The following is a 19861-nucleotide window of genomic DNA, read 5'->3' on the forward strand; positions in this document are numbered from 1 at the left end:
ACCTGCGCGTGCACAGGCAGGCCAGGCCTGTGGGTGCGTGCTGCATGGGCACGTGATGTTGGGTGGCAGGCAGGGGTGGGCGGGGTCCCGTGCGTGGGCCCACCTCGATGATGTCAGCATTGGTGCGGCTCTCGTGCGGCTCGTTGTACTCTGTGTACTTGAGCAGCACCTTGTCCATGTCGGTGCTGGCGTACTGGAACAGCTTGTTGGAGTGGTTGAAGATGATGAGCGCGATCTCGCAGTCGCATAACACGCTTAACTCATACGCCTTCTTCATGAGCCCGAACTTCCGCTTGGTGAATGTCACCTGCAGGTGGGTGGGTGGGCAGCCAGATCTGGCTCAGTCAAGGCCGGCCCAGGAGTCCCCACCTACAGGCAGCTGGACACAGCCCCTTCTTGGGAGCCCCCATCTCAGGGTGACACAGCTCTCTTTTCAGGAGCCCCTGGCCTGAGGAAGAAACAGGCCAGCACCCCTCGGCCAACACATGGCCACGACATAGCCCACAGCTAACTCACTGAAGGCAGAGGATTCAGATGCACCGACCTCCACATCTGTTCTGGGAACGATAATGAGGTCAAGGAAGGAGAACAGAAGGACTTCCTGACTCTTCCCCTGGGGCAGGAAGAGGGAAGGATTCATCTTGGGAAAGGGGGCATGCCCAGGGCATATGGCTCCTGGGCAGGGCTCCTGGGCATAGGTTTGTATGGTTGCATCAGCAGCAGGTGTTCTGGGACACAGAATTCTAACAGCTGCAAGGAGGTGGGGGCTCCTCTTTTTCCCAACTTAGTCCTTCTCCTTTCATAATAGCCTTCAGAGACCCCTTCCTCCAGGAAGCCCTCTTGGAGTGGCTGTAAGGAACAGAGGCAGAGGCCAGCTCCCTGCCCTCATCCACATTGTGTGGCCCTAGGACCTCCTCACCTGTCGGTTCCGCTCATCGGTGATTCGCTGGATCTGAATCTTTTTCCTCCCCATCTTCTCTGAGGATCCTCAGTGCTAGGGAGGGGAGGGGATCGCTGGGTGGCAGGTCTCGGCACACCTCACACTGTGCTCATGAACGGTCTGGGACCAGTGCTCAGTTCATGGTCTGCAGGACACCTTCTGCACAGCCTCCTGGGAGGAGAAGGTCATGACAAGACAGTCAGTCCTAGCAATCCTCAGCCCTGCTCCTCGGGCACACAGGCCACTCCTCGGGCACACAGGCCAGGTCCACAGCACCTCTGGGAGAGGCTGTCAGTGTCTGAGCCCCATCCTCAAAGTGAGGACAGGGTGGCAACCCGAGGGGACGGCATGCCACAGCCAGGCACAAGCTGGACCTCACACTCAGAGCCCAGGACTCTGGTCCAGGCCCTTTCCATGCCATCACTGCTGCCCTCAGGTTCCAGGTCAGATGGAGTACATGGAGCTCCCTGGCTTCTAAGGGTCTGGGTCTTAGAGAACATCTCAGCCACTTCCTTCTCTCAGAGTAGAGACACCTGGGCTCACCAGCGGTCCCTCTGGCCTAGAACAGTGGCTCTTGTGCTGGAGCTTGGTGCAGAGAACTTGTTGAGTGAACACCTGCCAAGTCCATGCAGCTGGCACAGTTTACCTGGTGCCACATGGGAGTGATTCTGCATCCCTGTATCAAGAACATACCAGAGCCCTGGCCAGTGTGGCTCAGCTGGTTGGGCATCATCCCATGCACCTAAAGGTTGCTGGTTCAATTCCCAATCAAGGCACATGAATGGGTTGCAGGCTCGATCCCCAGTAGTGGGCGTGAAGGAGGCAGCTAATTGATGTTTTGCTCTCACATTTATGTTTCTCTCTCTCTCTTTCTCTCTAAAAATTAATTTAGCCCAGCTGGTGTGGCTCAGTGGTTGAGTGTTGACCCATGAACCAGGAGGTCACAGTTCGATTCCCAGTCAAGGTATATGCTTGGGTTGCAGGCTCGATCCTGGGGGAGGGAAGGGGGCAGGGGGCGTGCAGGAGGCAGCCGGTCAATGATTTTCTCTCATCACTGATGTTTCTCCCTCTCCCTTCCTCTCTCTGAAATCAAGAAAAACTAATTTTTTAAAAAATATATAATTTATTTTAAAATCTTAAAAAAAAACAACAAAGAACATACCAGAGCAAGTCTAGAGCAGAGATCCTCACACCCAGCTCATGACGCCCTGGAGCCTGGTATTCCAGAGTGAGGCTGGGGCTGCAGACCCCCTATCTCTCCAACCACTTCCACATCAGTCCATTTCACTCAGTGGGCCTAAACCTATAATTTTTTGAAGGGTTCTGTTGCTATAAACAAACAAACAAACAAATCACCCCTCTAGACCAGGGGTTGGCAATTTTTTTCTGTGAGGGGCCAGATAATAAATATTTCAGACTTTGCAGGCCTACACTGCCATTGTAGCATGAAAGCAGCTGTAGACAACACACAGATGAATGAGTGTGGCTGTGTTCTAACGGAACTAGATTTATACGAACATGCATGGGCCACAGTTTGCTGATTCCTACTCTAAAGGAATGGGCCGAGTCTAGAACCCAAGTTCAATCTAAATAGTGCTTCCCAACCTTGTTCACCTTGAAGCACAAAGAGAAAACACAGAGCCTATGGTGTACCCACAGGAGACTGCTGAAAGCCGGGGGTGCAGGCACCGGCGGGAGTCTGTCTCAGTACATCTGTTGGTATAAACCGTCATGGCCCATTGGTTGAACAGCTCCAATTCCAGAGCCAGAATGGGAAATGGGGCCCCTGTACTATACAATCCTGGAAATACCTTGGGAGGGGAGGGGGACACAGGAATGAGAGCTCAGCCTGAGCCTGAAAAGGTGCATGCTTTCAGGTGTGTGGGCAGCGCCCCAACAGGCTGGGTGAGCCCTGGGGGGCTGGAGGCATGAATTAATCCCAGGGTCCCTCCAGCTCTTTGATTTCAGGAGTCTTTGCATCAGAGATGGTGGAGGGCGCAGTGAGCATGGGACTCATGCTTTCTTTCCCTTTTAAAAAAAAATATATATTTTTTATTGATTTCAGAGAGGAAGGAAGAGGGAGAGATAGAAACATCAATGATGAGAGAGAATCATTGATCAGCTGCCTCCTGCACACCCCCCTAGTGGGGATTGAGCCTGCAACCCTGGCATGTGCCCTTGACTGGAATCGAACTTGGGACCCTTCAATCCACAGGCCACCGCTCTATCCACTGAGCCAGACCAGCTAGGGTGGGAGTCATGCTTTCTAAAGCCTCTCTGACTGGGTCCTGAGAGGAGCCCAGACCATAGAAACCCAGCACTTCCCTCCAGAATTTCCCTTCCACAGCACCCCTATCAGAGACCCCACTGCAAAGTCAAGGGAGGTGGGGAGAGGTGTTTGATAATAGACACCTGTAATTAGGAACCATTCCCCTCACCCCCCACCCCCGTTTCCAATGGCTGAGCCTTTTTAGCTCCACTCAACCATGGCCAATGTTCCACAATAGGGTCTGTACTCAGCCTCAGCATCTTGGCATGGGGGAGGGAAGGTAGGGAATCTGTGCACTTGGGAGGAGCCAGAATACCCTTCTCCACTCTTTCCCATCACCAGGACTGTCCCTCAGGCCTTCCCTAGCCCAGCTGGAAAGAGAGCTTCTATTCCGCCTGTGTCTTCAGAAAGCAATGTAATTCCCTTCCCACCCCTGGAAGGACCCCCTACCCCTCTCTGGTCCCCTCTTCCTTGCTCTCAACCTACTCCATGGGGCCTGGGCCTCCCACTGTGGCCCTCATAAGGGCTCTAGGACAACCCCAACACAAGCCCAGCCAACCCTGAGTGGCCCAGCAGATACCTGGACCTAGAACTGCTCTATCCCCTCACCATTCCTTGCCTGTGACCCCAATCTCTGCCAAACCCCTGCTACGAAGTCTCCAACTCAAGGATTTCGGCTCCCCTGCCTCCCAGTGCAATCCAAAGGCTGCATTTTCTAGAGCTTAGCAGGGGAGGTGAGGAGGGCACACTGAAGGTAGGGGAGTGGGGCTAAGGAGAGGGCTTTTAAAAAGGATTCTCTGGTCTGCTTTGGAGACCCCAATCCAGGATGGTAAATGCAGTCACTCCAGCATTCTTCTGGCTTACAGCATCTCACTGCCCTTCCCCTCCCATTTTACTATATCTCCTTCTCACCACCCTTTGTTCACAAGCAAATTCTTGCTGAGATGTAACCTCTGTCAACGTATGGCCAAAACTATGTCTTCCTCCGAGTTGGGAGAGAACACATTCTTATTTCTCATGACACTCAGAAAAGCCATTACTGCAAGCCAACCTCACTCCTTTGGTTCCCCCAATTGTTTACTCTCAGGGCATCTTGTTCTTTTCTTTCTAGCACTTATCATGACTCTAAATCAGCGGTCACCAACCTTTCAGACCTCAAGGACCACCAGTGGTCCACGGACCACCGGTTGGCGACCGCTGCTCTAAATTATTATAATTCTGTGCTTCTATTTAATGCCTGGCTCATTTATGAGACTCAAGCTTCATGAGGGCAGGAACCACATTTGTCTTTTTCACCACTCTATCCCCTGAAAGGAGAAGCTCAGGAAATATCTGTTGAAAGGAAGAAAGGATTGTTTTATCTTTGTGACCCTGTAAGAAGTCCTTTTGTGGTCTTTCAATCAGTCCTGCTTTCAATCAGGACCAGCTAACTTCCTCTCCCAGCTGCACCTGAAGCTTGTCCGTTTGGAAACCATCTACCTTCTGACCACCTCTGCCACTCTAGTCCTCAACCCTCTCCACCCTTGGGTTGGCTGGTATAGAGGGTGAGACTCTAAAGTCTTCTAAGGAGCAGCCCTGAGCACATGGAGATAGAGAGGATGGGGTTGCTTAGGCAACTGTCGCCTGGCAACCAGCTCCCTGGCTGATCTCCTATACCGCCCCCCCCCACCCCCGCCTCATGCTGGGGGAGCTAGGATGTGAGAGGGATCAGGGCTGAGAAGACAGGGAAGCCACAGAGACCCATCCAACACCCTCTGACAGGGAAATCAGGAGGGCAACAGCTATCCCCACCAGTAGCCCAAAGCACTTTTTAGAATTCCATGTTGTCAAGGCCCCTTCCCCATTGCCCCTCCACTGCCAGAGGAAGCGATACCCCTACCTTGGGCAGTCCTTCCTCCTATCTAACCAGGAGCCCTCCTACACAGCAGGCTCAGTCAGTACCAGCCTCTTTCCTCTCTGCTCTCCATTCTACGTTGTTGCAGAGTCTTAGAAAGCTCTGGGACAAGAACATAACTCACCCCTGACTTTGGAAGAGGGGTGGCTGGGGCCGAAATGGGCACAGAGGACCCTAAACTGACCCAATCCAAGGTATAGAGGCCTATCCTGTCCAAGCTTCCCTCCTACCCAATTAGCAACATTTTAATGAACACCTGGACCTCCTTAATTAGCAGTCTACCTAATTACCTATCCAACTTCCAGGAGCCAGAGGCCTTGGCATCTGTTCTCCAGATGTGAGCCTTTTCTCCCTGGCCTGCCCTGGCCCCATTCCTCTTTTCCTCTTCCACCTGCTCCTCCTCTAGGAAGCCCTCCCAGAAGAACTGGCTTTGGGCTACTTCTCCTGGAGCCCAAGGCTTGCGAGGGCTTAGGGCTACCATGGAGATAGGAGGGGGTGGGAGAGTAGCTAGGATGGCCTTCTTGCTCTGATGGCCCCAGGGCCTGCCCAATCCTGACCGCAGGCCACAGCTATGACCTCTTTGGCTGACAGCATCTGTGTCACCAAAAGTACTCTTTGGAGGTCTCCAGCTGCTTCTGATTCACCCTTCGGGGCAGTGCTGGCAGGACAGGATGGGGCAGAGTGGACCTCCCCAGGGTGGGGAGTGAGGCAGGGAGAGATCTGGTAGAGCCTTCCCCTGGAGACAGAAGGAGCAAAGAGGGAGGAACGATGGCAGCTGGGCTGCAGAGAAGCCTTTGTAAATGGAGAGCAGAGAGGACGCAGGGTGGGAGGCTCATCTGACAACATTCTGGGCAAGGAGGAGGGGCTGAGGGGACCTGAGACTTGGGAGATCCAGAAGGATCCCATGGACAGCCATTTTTCCAAGCTGTGCTACAGACCCAGTAGGAACACGTGGGTTATATTAACATGCAAATGAGGTGCAGATAATATGCAAAGTGTACCCTAAAGGGGGTCTTGGTTTGGAGGGGGTATGGGAGAAGTAGCAGGCCTCAGCCTCCTCCAATGTAACACCTCCTGGTACCTGAGCAATATTCAAACTATTCTCGGGGTTTCAGAATGATGCTATCTCAGTTCCTGTGTGAGGATGGCCTGGGGCCTATGGGGGCAGGGGAGCGGTCAGGGCTGTCTCCTGGGGCACAGTTGCAGCAGGACTGCCCTTCCCGGGGAGCTACAGAAGGAAGTGCCTTCCAATGGCTAGTGTCAGGGGAGTACCTGCCTCCCCTTCTCTCACATCCTTCCACCCAGATCTGTCCTCTGTCCCACAGGCTCCGAGAAAATGCAAGGCACCTGCTTTTAGCGGTGCCACACCAGCACTGGTCAAATGGGGCAAATATGCCCAGAGAGGCTGAGCGAGCAGCCCCTGTCACAGAGCAACATGGCTTCAACCCTGCTCTTCCACACAGTGAGAAAGGCAGTTCTCATTACGTGGGCCTTTTATCCCTCCCTCCTGGGCTGCCCAGGGCGGCAGGCTGTGGACTGAAGGGGAAGGTAGGAGGCGCTGGAGACAGCTGTCATCCCTCCTCCCGCCCCTTCCCTGTGGCTGGGCTGCAGGGCATGAAATAAGCAGCAGGAGCTGGGGGAGGGGGTGGCAATCCAATCTACCCATCACCCCCACAGTCAGGGGGCCTCAAGCAGCCTGCTCACTAATGAGGGAGGAGGCCTGGGTGAGGCAGACACAGAGGGGGACAGACACACAGCTGTAGGGAAGGAGACAGAGGACAGGCAGAGAGGCCACAAAGAAGGCTGAGGGTGGTGCAGAGGCAGACAAGGAGAGGGCTATAGGAGAGAGGGAGAGGCAGGAGCAGACAGAGAGGAAGGTGCAGAGATAAGTGGGTAGACAAGAGACAAGACCCTGATGTCAGGCCTGGCGGTAGGCATAATTCAACAGGACACCATCCCTGCTCTGAAAACTTGCAGTCCAGCCACGAGGCAGACAAGAGAAGGGCAGGTTCCCTTTGGGCAAGGGCGGGGAGAGGCAAAAGGGCCCTTGGGGGCCTGCACTGGACCCACTTCCCCCTCCCCTGCTGGAGGGAGCATTTCTGCCCCTGAGGCTTTGGATTACGCCCAACCTTGAGGGCAGGCTGGTCCTGAGAGTGAGCAGAGGTGAGCGCCAGGCCCAAGGGCACTCTCAATCCCTGGGTACCACCTCCATTCCCACCCCAGCCCAGGGCTCACAGCCTTCCCAGTCCTCTGTGAACCACAGGCTGGGACTGCTTTCCTGTAAGCAGAGGCACATGATGAAGAGCTCTGGAAGGTGGGTAGGAAGGTGAACCCAGTGACGGTCCCCAAGCACCAGGAGATGAGGCCCTGGACAGGGAGCCTTTTCTTCACAAACGCTGTACTGGTCCTGAAGTAGGGGCGTTACCTCTCCCAAGTCTGAGCAAAGGCAGTGCCCCTCCTGGAAGCCCAATTCTCACTCCACCCCCACCTCACTACCCACCCATTCCCCGACCCCGCCTGTTCCCCACCCACTACTCCTGGCTCCATTCTGTCTCCCCCATCCTTTCCCACGTGGCAGTCTCTTTGCGTTCACCCCAGAGTTCTATATGATCTACTCTAAAAGGCACAGGCGATCTGCTCTCAAAGGCACAAGCAGGCCCCTACCCCTGATCCTCCTCCCTTCAGAGTTCAGTTTGGCAGGCTCACTACCCAAACCCGGTTCCCACCATCTTCCCCTCCCTCGGGAACTCCCCTCCCCCAGCCCAGCAGCCTCAGGGTTGGGCAGGGGCTATTTTTAGCCTGGGCACTGAGCTAATTTTAACTCACCCACAAGGGACCTGGGGGCGGGCTGCCGGCTGGGGGGAGGGGGAAGGACCAGTCCAGGGAAGCTGGACCTGCGGCGGAGGTGGTCTCAGATCCCAGGCACCCTAGGAATGCAAATGGAGGCCGGGCATTACAGCCTCAGCCTAAGGGACAGGAACTGACTTGCCAGGAGGAGCGTCCAGTGTGGGAGCAGGGCTGAAAGCCCTCCCTCTGGAGGGTTTCCGCTGGACAACTCTCCCTGCCCCACCCTAGGCTTCCAGCCTTCTCCTTGGCAAATCTCCTGGGATGGGGTCATCCTGTTCTCTGCCCAGGAGATGCCGCTCCAGTGAGGGTCTGTCTCCTGAGCCTCCTCCGCTGCTTCCCCACCCTAGCTTGTCCTTCCTGTAGTCTAGCTCTCATCCTTCCTGCGGCAGCTGTGAGGCTGTATATCTCCCTATGGAGGCAGCAGCCAGCTTGCCTCCCCGGCGCCAGCACCTCCCACCCCAGCTCAGGCCTTTGCCTGGTGGCCTCTGGGCTGGTTCCTAGGAACCTCCCCCAAACCCCTGCAAGTTCCCGGAGCCACCCAGCCTGATCTCAGGAAGAATCTGGGAGCAACAGGAGATTGAATCTTGTAGAAGAGGGTAGGGCGGCAGCATCCCAGGGAAATATGGGGGCTCTGGACCAAATTCTAGTCCCTGCTTTGGCCCTAAGTCACTGTGTACTGTGTGATCCTGAATCAAGTCACTGCTCCCTCCAGGCCTCACCCACTGGTCAGTGCAATGGATGGGTGGAGTGGACTAGGTTTCCACGTGACCTTCCAGTTGAACATTCAGGCCTGTGCTCTTCTGAGAGGCCCAAAAGGAAGAAAAGTCAGGACTGTGTGATTCCATGGAGAGGGAACAGCAGAGATAGCCTGGTTGGGTCCATTGTTCTCCAGCTTAAGAGGGAAGAGCAGCCCTAGCAGGTTTGGCTCAGTGGATAGAGCGTAGGCCTGTGGACTGAAGAGTCCCGGGTTCGATTCCAGTCAAGGGCACATGCCCAGGTTGTGGGCTCGATCCCCAGTAGGGGGCAGGCAGGAGGCAGCCTATCATCATTGATATTTCTGATTCTCTTTCATCATTGATATTTCTGACTCTCTCTCCCTCTCTGAAATCAATTTTTAAAAAATTTTTTTAAAGAGGGAAGAGCAATATGGAGGCCAGAAAAGGGTAAGGAGGGGGCTAAAGAGGGTGCTTTCTGAACAGTAACCCCCACAATAGATGGCCAAGGGTTAACAGAGGCTCATGGTCTGCCAGGGCAGGTGCCAGCAGAGGCACACAAGGCCCTGGGGGCAACTTCAGTCATCCCAATCCCCTCACACACCTGGTATACCTATCAGAACCAGGGTTTGGGTCCTGCTTCTGGGTACTGAATAGTGACTGGCTAAAGGTCATGGTCATTAGTGGAGCCAATTCTGGAATCCAAGCCTGAGTCTTGCTTCATGCTCTACTCCAGCAGGCCGATCACTAATGACTCACTACCTCTCATTTGCATGGGGATTTGCTAGTGTCTCTCACCTATTCTATCAAACTCAACTTTTCATTCCAGGTCCTGGGCCACCCAGCAAAACTAGGCACTTAGGGACCCCAAGTGGAGTTCCTGGTACCTCAGGCCTCCAGCTCCATCTTTCTCCCCCCGAAAGCATTCATGAATTGATAAATAACCCCCCTTCCCTGTACTGTCTATAGCTCTCAACCAACTGGGTCCTCCAATCTTGTCCAGGTCCCGGTCAAGGTAGAGATGGGGTGGGGGGGGGGGTGGGGGCAGGGGAGGTGTAGTTATGAGGAATTAGCAAACAGGGAAGCCTGAGGAATGTGAAAAGATTCACGAGATGAAGGATGCTGGCTCCCCAGGGAAAAAGCTCCATTCTCCTTGGTGCAGAGGCTGGGCAGCAGGAGGATGAGGTGGGTGGTAAACTTCTACCTCTATCCCTGTTTTAAAAATCCATTCCCAAGAGTGCCAAACGAGAGGAAATAGCTAGTACAGCAAGCAAGAGAGACGCAAGACCACCGAGAGGACTTTCCAGAGCAGAGTTTTTGCCTCTCAGTAGTCTCTAGGGCTCAAATTTGCTTAGTTAGGAGCCACCTAACCAAGCATGGACAGCTGGTAACACCTGGAGGGCATGAAGGTCCTGGCATTACAGTCCAACCAATGGGAGCGGGAAGAGGTCAAACTGACCTCTGCTTGTCCAGTTACAGTATCTACACTTTCAGCCATACCCTCTAAAACAATGAAGTCCATCACTGGTCTCCAATCCTGGGAGGCCCTTCCTGCTATCTAACCACTACCCCTCTCACTATAGCCAACCCTTGCGCTGCATTTCCGTCATCTAAACGAGACTGGCAGACAGGACCCAGGCCATCCCGAGCCTCAGATGAGGAGAGGTGGGGGCAGTTGGGACGGTTAGTGTGTCACCTTCCACCTCCCCACCCAACTTCCCTCTGGGGTCTCAGGAGACAGAAGTGAAAGTGACAGCTGGGACCTTGGGGGGCGGGTCAGCCTGAGAGCCGTTGGGGTGAGTATAGTGATACCAGTGCTGGGTCTGGCTGCCTGCCTTTGCAGCGGATGGGCTGTTGGTTAGACCAGGGGAGGGACTTCCCATGGAAATGAGGGCAGGGGGTAACTATGGAGTGTGGGCCCCTGGCCAAAGGAAGAGCAGGCTGAAGAGGAAAACGTGGAGAAAAGCAGGCGGCAAGGAGACAGTCTCAGAGGAGCACTCTTCCAGGGCGGTGGTTGGTCCCCGTATTTAAGGCTGTGAGATCCTTTCTTCCCACCCACAGAACCAGGGCAGGGCTCCTCTGACTGAAGCAGATGAAGAAGAGTCAGGGCCCCATTGCTGGGACAGTGAGAGCAAGCAGCGAGGGGAGGGGCTCTGAGGCCTGGGCCCTCAGACTGGACAGCAGCAATTCTGATAAAAGGTGGAGGATGAGCGTGATGTGTCCACCTACAGTTACAGACAGGGGGCCCGAAAGAGGCCAATCCAATCAGGGAAAGCAAATCCTCCTAGAGAAATCATGACCCTGGGAAGCCACAGAGGATTTAAAGGGGCCACTCAGGGAGGCGCCTGGGTCTCCTTCTGACTCGGAAGGACAGTCCTCTAAGCCCCTGGCAAGGGAGGGCAGGCAGCACAGCTGCGTGGGCCTGCTGAGAAGGCCAGCCAGGCGGCTCTTACAGGATTAGCTTGCTGCTTTCAGGAAAGGTGCCAGGTGAGGCTAAGATGCCCAGCCAGATGGAGGGGGGCCCAGGAAGGCGGGGGACTGGGGAGGGGACCTGCACACAGCTATGCAAATTCATGCGCCTCACCAATACCCAGCTTCTCCCTTTTTCATGAAGACATGTGCAAAGACCCCTCTGATTTCTGCCAGCAAGGACCCTTGCCTACCAAGGTTTCTCTGCCATTGCTATGATCTGGAGCTACCCTTCCTCTAAGTGGGAAGTCCTGTCTGTGATCTATTCTCAGTCCTTCTGCTGCGCTTTATAACCAGGGCCCCACCCCAGGGAGCAGGTGAGGGGGCCGAGAGGTTCCTCCCCTCCCCTCCCCATCAGCTCCCCATCCCCTGGGCTGACAGGTGGGCAAGACGAGAGAGAGCAGCCGGTCCCGGACACCTGTTCCCACCCAGTCAGCAGGGGCCCCATGGGCCTGCCACAGCATATGCATAGGGGAGTCAGCAGAGAGGCAGGCAGCTGTGGGGGCTGGAGGAAAGGGGATCAGAGGTCAAGAGAGATGTAAATGGAAAGGCCTGAAGCACCTTTTCAAAATCAGTCCTTTCTTCTGGTCTACCCCCTACCATTATCCCTCACCAAGTACATAACATATGCATGCTTTAAAGGAAAAAAACTCGAGGTTCGAGGTTCGAGGTCATCTGCCCCATCCCACTGCTTCCAGTTACTTCATCCAACTGCAGTGGGAAGACTCCATGAAAAGAGACCAACCCCTCTTCTCCCCGCACACATCCCACCACAGTAGGTTTTCCCCGAGGAATGGGGTTGAGCTCTCTCTTATTTCTTGTTCTCCCAACCCTCAACCCAAGTATTTGTTGGTGGGATGGGAGCAGGGAAATCAAGAACATGAATCTAGAGGGATTTGGAAAGCTCATGGAGCAAAGTGTGGAAGGGTTCTGAGATCCGGAGACAACTGGCTGGGGAGCACTCAGCTTCCCAAGCCCACCCCAGGGTCGGACTAAGCCCGAGGCCTGTTGGTCCCCTCAGGGCCTCTTCAGTTGCTCACCTGCTCCCTACACACATTCACCAAGTCCCTACCTGAGACACTGCGGGCTCCCACCCCACTTTCTGGGTAGGTGCCTTAGCTGGCAAGTCCTCAGCCAGGCGAACCCTGATGTCTGGAGAAAAGGACACACCTACTTTCTAAGTACTGGCTTCGGGGGCTCTCTCCTGTGGCACTCAGTCAGAAGACAACACCTTCTCCGGAAACAAAGCACCTTCTCTGCACTAGCCACCAAGCTAATCCTCTGCCCTCTGCCAGGGAATCCTACTAGGCCTGCTCTTCCCTTCAGCACATCCTCCTCCTTCTCCAGGGTCTCCCTTGGCCGCCCATTCCACCTCCCTCCCTCAGGGCAGACTCCCTTCCCGTAACACTCAGACAAAGCCCTTGACCCTCCTCACTGGGAAAGCTTGAGCAAGTCACTGAAACCTCTGATGCAGACTCCCTAACTATGAAAAACAATTGTGGAGAGAAATAAACAAGTCTTCATATGTTTCCATGCCCAGCACAGGGCTTGGCACACGGGGATAAAACAAACGGAAGTTTCATTCCTCCATTCCCCAAGGACCTAACAAGTTTTAGCTTTTTGGTCTCCAAAAGTATATTGGAACCTAGGGCGAGTGGGGTAAAGCTCTCTTGACCAGGGGCAAAGAAAGCTCCTTCTCTATATGCTTCTTTGGTCGGCCCAACTCCTAGGGAGTGGCCAGAGCACCCAGCCAGAGGCACCAAGCCAAGGTCAGTGACCAGGCTAGAGCCCAGAGCCTCCTGGGAGGGTGAGTTTAAATGAGTAAATATGGTCCCACCTGGGTGTGGCCAGCAACAGGCCAGAGCTCCAGACAAGTCCCTCCCCTCCCAGCCTACAGCAAAAGAGAGAGATCAGACAGCCACCCCCCTTGCCCCACCCCCACCCCCCTTCCAGACTCTCAGGGTCCTGTGCAGAGTCCATGAATGCATCCCCCTGTCTCCATGCCTGGCCAGAAGCATGGCTAGGCTCCCAGGAAGGGGAGGTTGTGGCCACAGCCTCAGGAAAGGAAAAATCAGATGCGAAGGGCCTCGGAGATTACCCAAGCCAGGAATCTGCCCCAAATGCCTGAGGGCTCAGATACAACCTTGCTACAACAGAGTGGAAGGGCTCACAGAATGAATGGGGAGGGCAACAGAAACCAGTGACAAACCACAAAACACCCAGGTGCTCTGGTCACCACAAGGCGAGGTGAAGCTCTATATATCTGGAAAGCTCCCTTATCCAAGGACACACAAGCAGTGTGAGGGTCACCAACAGGCTAAGCCGGGGCCACAGAGAGGGATACATGGGGGAGGGGAGGGACGTAAGGGGTAGTGATGGAAGTCAGCCAGGGCTCCACAACGCACAAGCCATGCTCTAGGTCTGCCCATTTGTAGTCTAACCTCCATCCCTCATGCTCCAGTCAACCCTTCTCTTCAGAGTTCTTGTATGCCCTTCATCTCCTTACCTCCAGTTCTCCCCCCCCCCCCCCACCATATCCCCAGTCTCCAATCCTTTAATCATCTTTGCCATTCACAACCCCAACCCCCTACAGGGCGGCAGCTGCTCCGTGGGTGCTACACACCCACGTGTATGCACTGCGCACCTTCATGCCTGTGTGCCACTAAATGCTGTGGACCTGCCAGGTGCGTCTGGGCATATCAGTCTGCACAGCCCCTCCACCCAGCCCCCCAGCTAGAGGAAAGGGGTCCACAAGCTCGCCATCCCATAGCTCCAGGACAAACTCTCCTCAGAATGCTTGCAACCCCAGGCAGGGGGAGAGAAATGAAAATAAATATTCCAGGAGCCAAACTGCACCATTCCCACTAGGCCAAAGTTCAAGGCCTTTCTGCAGAGCCACCAAGAACTACTAAAGAAGAAAGTGCTTTAGGATCCCCTTTTTCCCAGGCCACGTTAGAGCCGGCTGTCTCTCCAACAACTAGAGGTTCTTTCTTAGGTCTAAGTTCCATCCTGCCTGCTGCGATTGTGGACAGACAGGGCAACATCAAACACAACACAGCAAGGTGTCCAGCTTCCAGAACTAGCACCTAACACCTCCTCCTCCCCCCATGAGTAAGTCACCAAACTGGGACAGAAGGACAGACAGTTGGCCGGACTCCGACCCCATGACTGGCCCATAAAAGCCACCAGTGATTACAGTGATGCTGAGGTTATGCCGGCCCCACCGCCATCTCCTCCTTCCCTGTAAAAGGGAGGCAATTGCCTCAAACCAGTTGGCCTCAGAAAGCCTGCAGAGTTCCAGCCATGGTCCCCAGGGGTGGGGAGAACCTGCCACCAGTGCCACAAGGCCAGAACCTAACCCCTGGGGATGGGTTCTAGGACATCTCATCTTCATACTCACTGACAGGACCCAGGTGAACCCCAACTCTGACTTGTGGCCAAGAGGTGGAGACCTCTATTACCCACCTCACTGACTCATCTTCTCCAGGAAGGCCACCACCCTCTGGACTAGAGGGGCAGAGAAGCAGGGGGCCTGGCTCCAAATACAACTAGAAAAATGGTAAACCCAACCATTTGTCCCTGACCCCGTTGTCCCCATAGAGATACAGAAATGGGTGGAAAAGTGTCTGACACGGCCCACTCACACCAGGCCAGCACCAAGGTAAGCACTGAGATTCCGGACCCAGTGCCAACCAGAGAGGGCAGGGGACCCAGCTGCCCAGAAGGAGAAGATTGACAGGATGAGCAGAGAACACCCACAGCAAAGGAGACCACCCCAGGGCAGAGTCAGAGGAGGAGGGTGGGAGGGGCTAGATAACAATCAAAGAGGGTCTAAACCCTTTCCTGGCTCAGGGGCCAGCTCCCCACCCTTGCTACTGGTCTTCCAGTCTCCCACCTGCGAGTCTACTCGCCACCTTTCCCCCCATCACACCTCCCAAGAAAGACTCAGTGAAGAATTTTTTTTTTTTTTTAAAGAAAAACCTGCTGGAGAGAGATTATATAACAGCAGCCAGAAAGACTATTATATCTCCCAGCTGATGAGAGGATCCAGTAGTCAAGAGAGGCAGAGCTGGGAAGCCCAGGCCCCTCCAGTGCAAGGCAGCAGGTACAGAGTGGGGTGAGCAATGGACAGCACCCGCCATCCTTCCATCACTCCGTTCCAGGCATTGGGTACGGCACACAGAAGCTCTAGCCCAGCCTCCCATACCCAACCCCGCCCCAGCCCCCAACACCAGGATTATGATGCTCTCTGACTGGGTCCTGCTTCTTTCTCTCCTTGGACCAGGTCCTCCAAGAACAAGAATTGTGTCTCCCTTCCTATGGTCTCTTCCTACTGTGAAGCCATCCATGCCTGAAAGAGTGGCGGTTGGACTAAAGTTCTGACATAGATTTGCTGTGTGATCTTGGTTACACACACACCAGGTGTGTTGGGGACAGGGAAGTTACAATGAGAATGTGACTACTGAGACCCGAGAGTGCAAATACCTGTGCTGAGGCAAGTGAGGAAAGAGCTATATATAAGCTCCAGTGTCCCCCAGTCACTTCATAGGAACGGGTCCTCAGCCATCTCACACGGATCCCATCCCACCCCCACCTCCTGCCCAACACTGGGAGACCACAGGAAGGAAATTCATTCCCAGGCAGCCCTGGGAGCTGGAACAGAAAGGCTGAGACCTGGAGCGGGTGTGACCCTTGGCCACAGGCGGGTGGACATGTGTGAACAATGACATGTGCCTTTTTGATGTTCTCCTTGACCACTGAGATTTCCCTGCTGGGGGTTTGGAGGGGAGTAGGCGGTGGACAGCTCCCTAACTTCCAAACACTCCATCTTGTGCTCCCCTCCTCTCTCCAGGCCAGAGCGGCCCAAGGTCACTGCCCCAGATGGCAAATTTCCCATCGTCAAGGCTGGCACCTGAAATGCCTGGGAGACCCATTGAGGGGATGGGGAGGGGAGGGCCACCCTCCAACTACCCCACCCCAAAAAACGAGGCCTATAGGGAAACCTTAAAAGGGAGGCTGGACACAGGGTAGGGGACACAGGATCCACTCCCTGTACCCTCCCCCAACCCATCCACAACGCACGACTTAAGGGGACTTACAGGGAGCGTCCCCCTCGGGACAAACCTGGGATAAGCTACTCAGTGGCTCCAAGACTGCTCACACCCAGGAGCCCTCCTCCCAGGGAAGAGACCTCAGGAGGCTTCGAGGAGGGCAGTCCGAATCACTGGGGAAGGGAGGCCCTTCCCCCCATCTCTGTAAGACCCAAACCTTACAGGATGGGGGCTGGCCCTGGAAAGGAGAGACTAGATACATCTTCGTCTCCTTGGCCCTCCCTCCCCAAAAGCCTCCCCCCCCCATTCCCTAGACCCCCACTCTGAGCCCAGATCAGCTGGCCATAGATGGAGAGACGGGAGCACTCTCGCCCAGATGTTGCACAGCTGCAAACTTCTGGCCAGGGGTTCTCCAGCTGGGGCTGATGACAAACCGGATCAGAGGTCTCGGAAGCGGGCTAGGAGGTCCCAAGGAAGGATCGTGCGTGTCCACCTCCGTGGTGACTCCGCGTCCCAACTCCATAGGCACCCGGCAAACCGGGCCCGGACACACGCTCACACACCCCAACCCACCACCCCGGTGTCATCTGAACAACATCCCTCCTCCCTCCCCCGCTTCCCAAACAGCTGCGGCTCCCCCCGCCCCCACCCTCCCGCCGCCCTCCCAGGCCCCTTTCTGCACCATTTCGGGCCAAGGAGGAGGGAACAGGCGGCGCGGGGGGGGGGGGGGGGGGGGGGCGGCTGTTAAAATGTCAGTCGCTCCCGGCTGTCACCGGAGGGCCCCTCTGAGGATGGCCTCCCTTCCCAGACCACTCGGAGACCCCCGGGACCCCCGGACACCGACCGACCGGCGCGCCTCCAGCCGCCCGTCCCCACCCCGACCCCACAGACCGCCCCACTTGTCCCCTACAGCCGACTCCCGAACACAAACAGTCCCCCATGTCATCTCCCACCAACGCCACACGAAAACACAGCCCGCTCCGCGAGTTTCTCCTGGCCCAGGCGGCCACCCTATCCCACCCCTTCAGGGGGACAGTCGGGACCACCCTCCACCTCAACCCCAAGACGGAGTGGGGGAGGGGGCCTCTTAAAGCGACAGACACATTATTTTTCTCTACTCACCGGTCCCGCTGGGGAAAAGGGGGGTGTCACGGCTGAGAAGGGGTAGCTCTCGCTTCTAGTCCGGGGTATCTTTAACACCGGGAAGCCGCAGCTCCGGGCGGGGGAATAATAAATGAGGCTGGCGTCCACGCGGGCTCTGGGCGGCGCCGAGGGGCCTGGACCCCCGTCGTGGGCGTGGGGGGCGGGCAGGCGGGCGGCGGACAGGCGGGGACCGGGGCCGAATACCCGACTCGCCTCCGCTGTGTTGATATTTTGCTTCCTTCCTCCTTTCGGGCTCCAAAGGTAACTCCTCCAGCCCCTGGGAGTCAAGGCCGACGTAGGCACTGCTCAGCCTAGCTTGAGGGGTGGGGAAACAGTGGTGATGGACAGGCGGGAGGCCAATGGGAGGGACTTGTGGTGTCTAGGGGGCGGGGCCCGAGCAGGGGCGGGACCGAGGACGCGGCCCCGCCCCTCGCTTCCCTTGGCCCGCGGGGCCGGGCCGGGTCAGCCCCCGCCCCTCTGCTTGACCAAGCTAGGCTGTAGCACCAAGAGCGGCAGATCCCTCCGCCGGCCGGGAGGGAGGGAGGGACAGAGCGAGGCGAGGTGGGGAGGAGAGACCCAGAGGCCTTTAAAGGGATCGGCCCGCGGTCGAGGTGGCCTCTCGGAGCTCGCGGGACCGCCGCCTAGCGCTGCTGCTACCATGCGCTTCAGGAGGTCCTTTTCCGGGAGACTCTGTGCGCTGTGCGCACACTCATAGACACACACGCTACTCGACAGCTCCCCCCCCCAAGCCCCAGGAGAGTTGGGAGGTGGGAGTCTAAATAGATAAATTGAGGGTAGACGTTAAGTGAAGGAAAGATTCCATCTCCCCCGCTTACTGTGTGCCCAAGCTCACTTAAAGGGACACATTCATTTCTGGGGGTTACTTAGGGAGCTCGTTTGCTCCCTCTACCTGTGACAGACCCCTTCCCTGCCGGGGCCTGCTCGGCAGACGCCCAGCAATTTAAAGCGACAGCTCATAGTTCTTGGGTGACCTAATCCCCAGTGACTGTGGCCACGGAGCACTTACAGCCAAAGGGGGCAATTTAAAGGGGCGGGACCCTAATTTCCCCACAGGACAAGAAACGCCCAAAAGTTTCTTATTAAAGAAGCAGCAGTAGCTCTTTAAATAAAATAAAATAAATAAAAATTCCTGGTTGCTCCAGGGTGTGGTGAATCTTTACATGCCCTACAACAGGAGTGTGGGTGCCATCCCAGTCAGACTTCCTCTCCAGCATCTCTGCTACGTCTAAGTTCTGCTTTTTACCCGAGCTTGAGGAAATGATGGAATCTGACTTAGATCTCAAAGAACCTTGCAGAACAGAAGGGCACTCAGTTCTTCATACACCCTGATTTCTATCTGGCGGGGTTCGATTTACTGGACAAAAACCGGATTCTGGGTTAAGTGCTGAAAAGACTAGCATGTACAGAGAGAGGCAGCATGTCACAGTGACTGGGAGCATCAACTTGAAAATAGTCAAACTGTCTTGGTTCAAAGCCTTATTTCGCCATTTATTAATTGTGAACAGAGGCACATTCCTTAACTGCCCTGTACCTCATGATCCTCATGGGTAAAATTGGAGATGGTGGTAATAGTACCTAACTCATAAATTTGGCGTGATGATTAAATTAGTTCACACAAGTAGATTGGTTAGAACAGTAGTTCATGCTGCATTATAATAACTCCAGGGCTGGACTGCAAAGACCCCTTTAGACCCATTACAAGTCTCAAACGAGACAAGCTCAGTAGAATTGCTCTGCAAAAAAGGTTTGGAGGCTTGCCCTAGCTGGTTTGGCTCAGTGGATAGAGCATCGGCCTGCAGACTTAAGTGTCTCAAGTGCGATTCCGGTCAAGGATGGAGCATATGCCCATGTTGTGGGCTCCATCCCCAGTGGGGGGCATGCAGGAGGCAGCAGATCAATGATTCGCTCTCATCATTTATGTTTCTATCTCTCCCTCTCCCTTCCTCTCTGAAATCAATTATATAGATATATAGATAGATATATAGATATATAGATATATAGGTATAGATATAGATATAGTTTGGAGGCTTATCTTAAATGTCCAAAGACAGGGAGCCAGTAGGCTCCTATTTCCTCGGCCTCAGTTTCCCTTCCATCTGGCCCCTCCTTCAGGAAACTTGATTTAAAGTGTCCCACTTTGTCCCAAAATGCAGTTTCTCAGTTCCCCATTATATCTGGGAGATGGGGCCCCAGCACCAGAAGATGTTAGTCTTCCTGGCCAGGAAAGGGTAGGCAAAGGAAGCCCATCTGCCCTGTCCCCAAGGACTCTGAGAACAGAGCCTTGTGCCAGCCTGGGGCTGTGGCTGTAGCAGGATGGGAAAGTGCACCCCCCCTTCAAGTGGGGAACCTCCCCTCACTTGTGGCCTCTATTTTTAGTGCTTCCCCAAGCTCTAGCTGGAGAAACCGTTTAGTCATCAGGGTGTTTATTTTCCGGCTGTTTCCGATGTCGGGAAAGCAGAATGTTGAGACTGGAGAGATCCAGGGCTGCTGAAAAAGACTTCTTAGGAACAGGGC

General features: G+C 55.2%; 1 protein-coding gene across 4 annotated transcripts in view; it reads right to left on the reverse strand.

The window, feature by feature from the left end:
• MEF2D (myocyte enhancer factor 2D) overlaps positions 1–17623 on the reverse strand; it is a 33546-nt gene extending 15923 nt beyond the window's left edge. For all 4 annotated transcript variants that reach the window (XM_070397169.1, XM_070397167.1, XM_070397168.1 and 1 more), the window contains exons 1-3: positions 17306–17623; positions 920–1111; positions 104–307 (exon numbers count right to left, since the gene is read on the reverse strand). In XM_070397169.1, coding sequence (XP_070253270.1) covers positions 104–307; positions 920–973 — 258 coding nt within the window. In that variant the 5' untranslated portion in view covers positions 974–1111; positions 17306–17623. The remainder of the gene's footprint in view (positions 1–103; positions 308–919; positions 1112–17305) is intronic.
• Positions 17624–19861: the final 2238 nt, after the last annotated feature.

This window comes from Myotis yumanensis, unplaced genomic scaffold, assembly GCF_028538775.1.
Source record: "Myotis yumanensis isolate MYYU_CA2020_CCGP unplaced genomic scaffold, mMyoYum1.0.hap1 SCAF_17, whole genome shotgun sequence".
NCBI classification, from domain to species: domain Eukaryota; kingdom Metazoa; phylum Chordata; class Mammalia; order Chiroptera; family Vespertilionidae; genus Myotis; species Myotis yumanensis.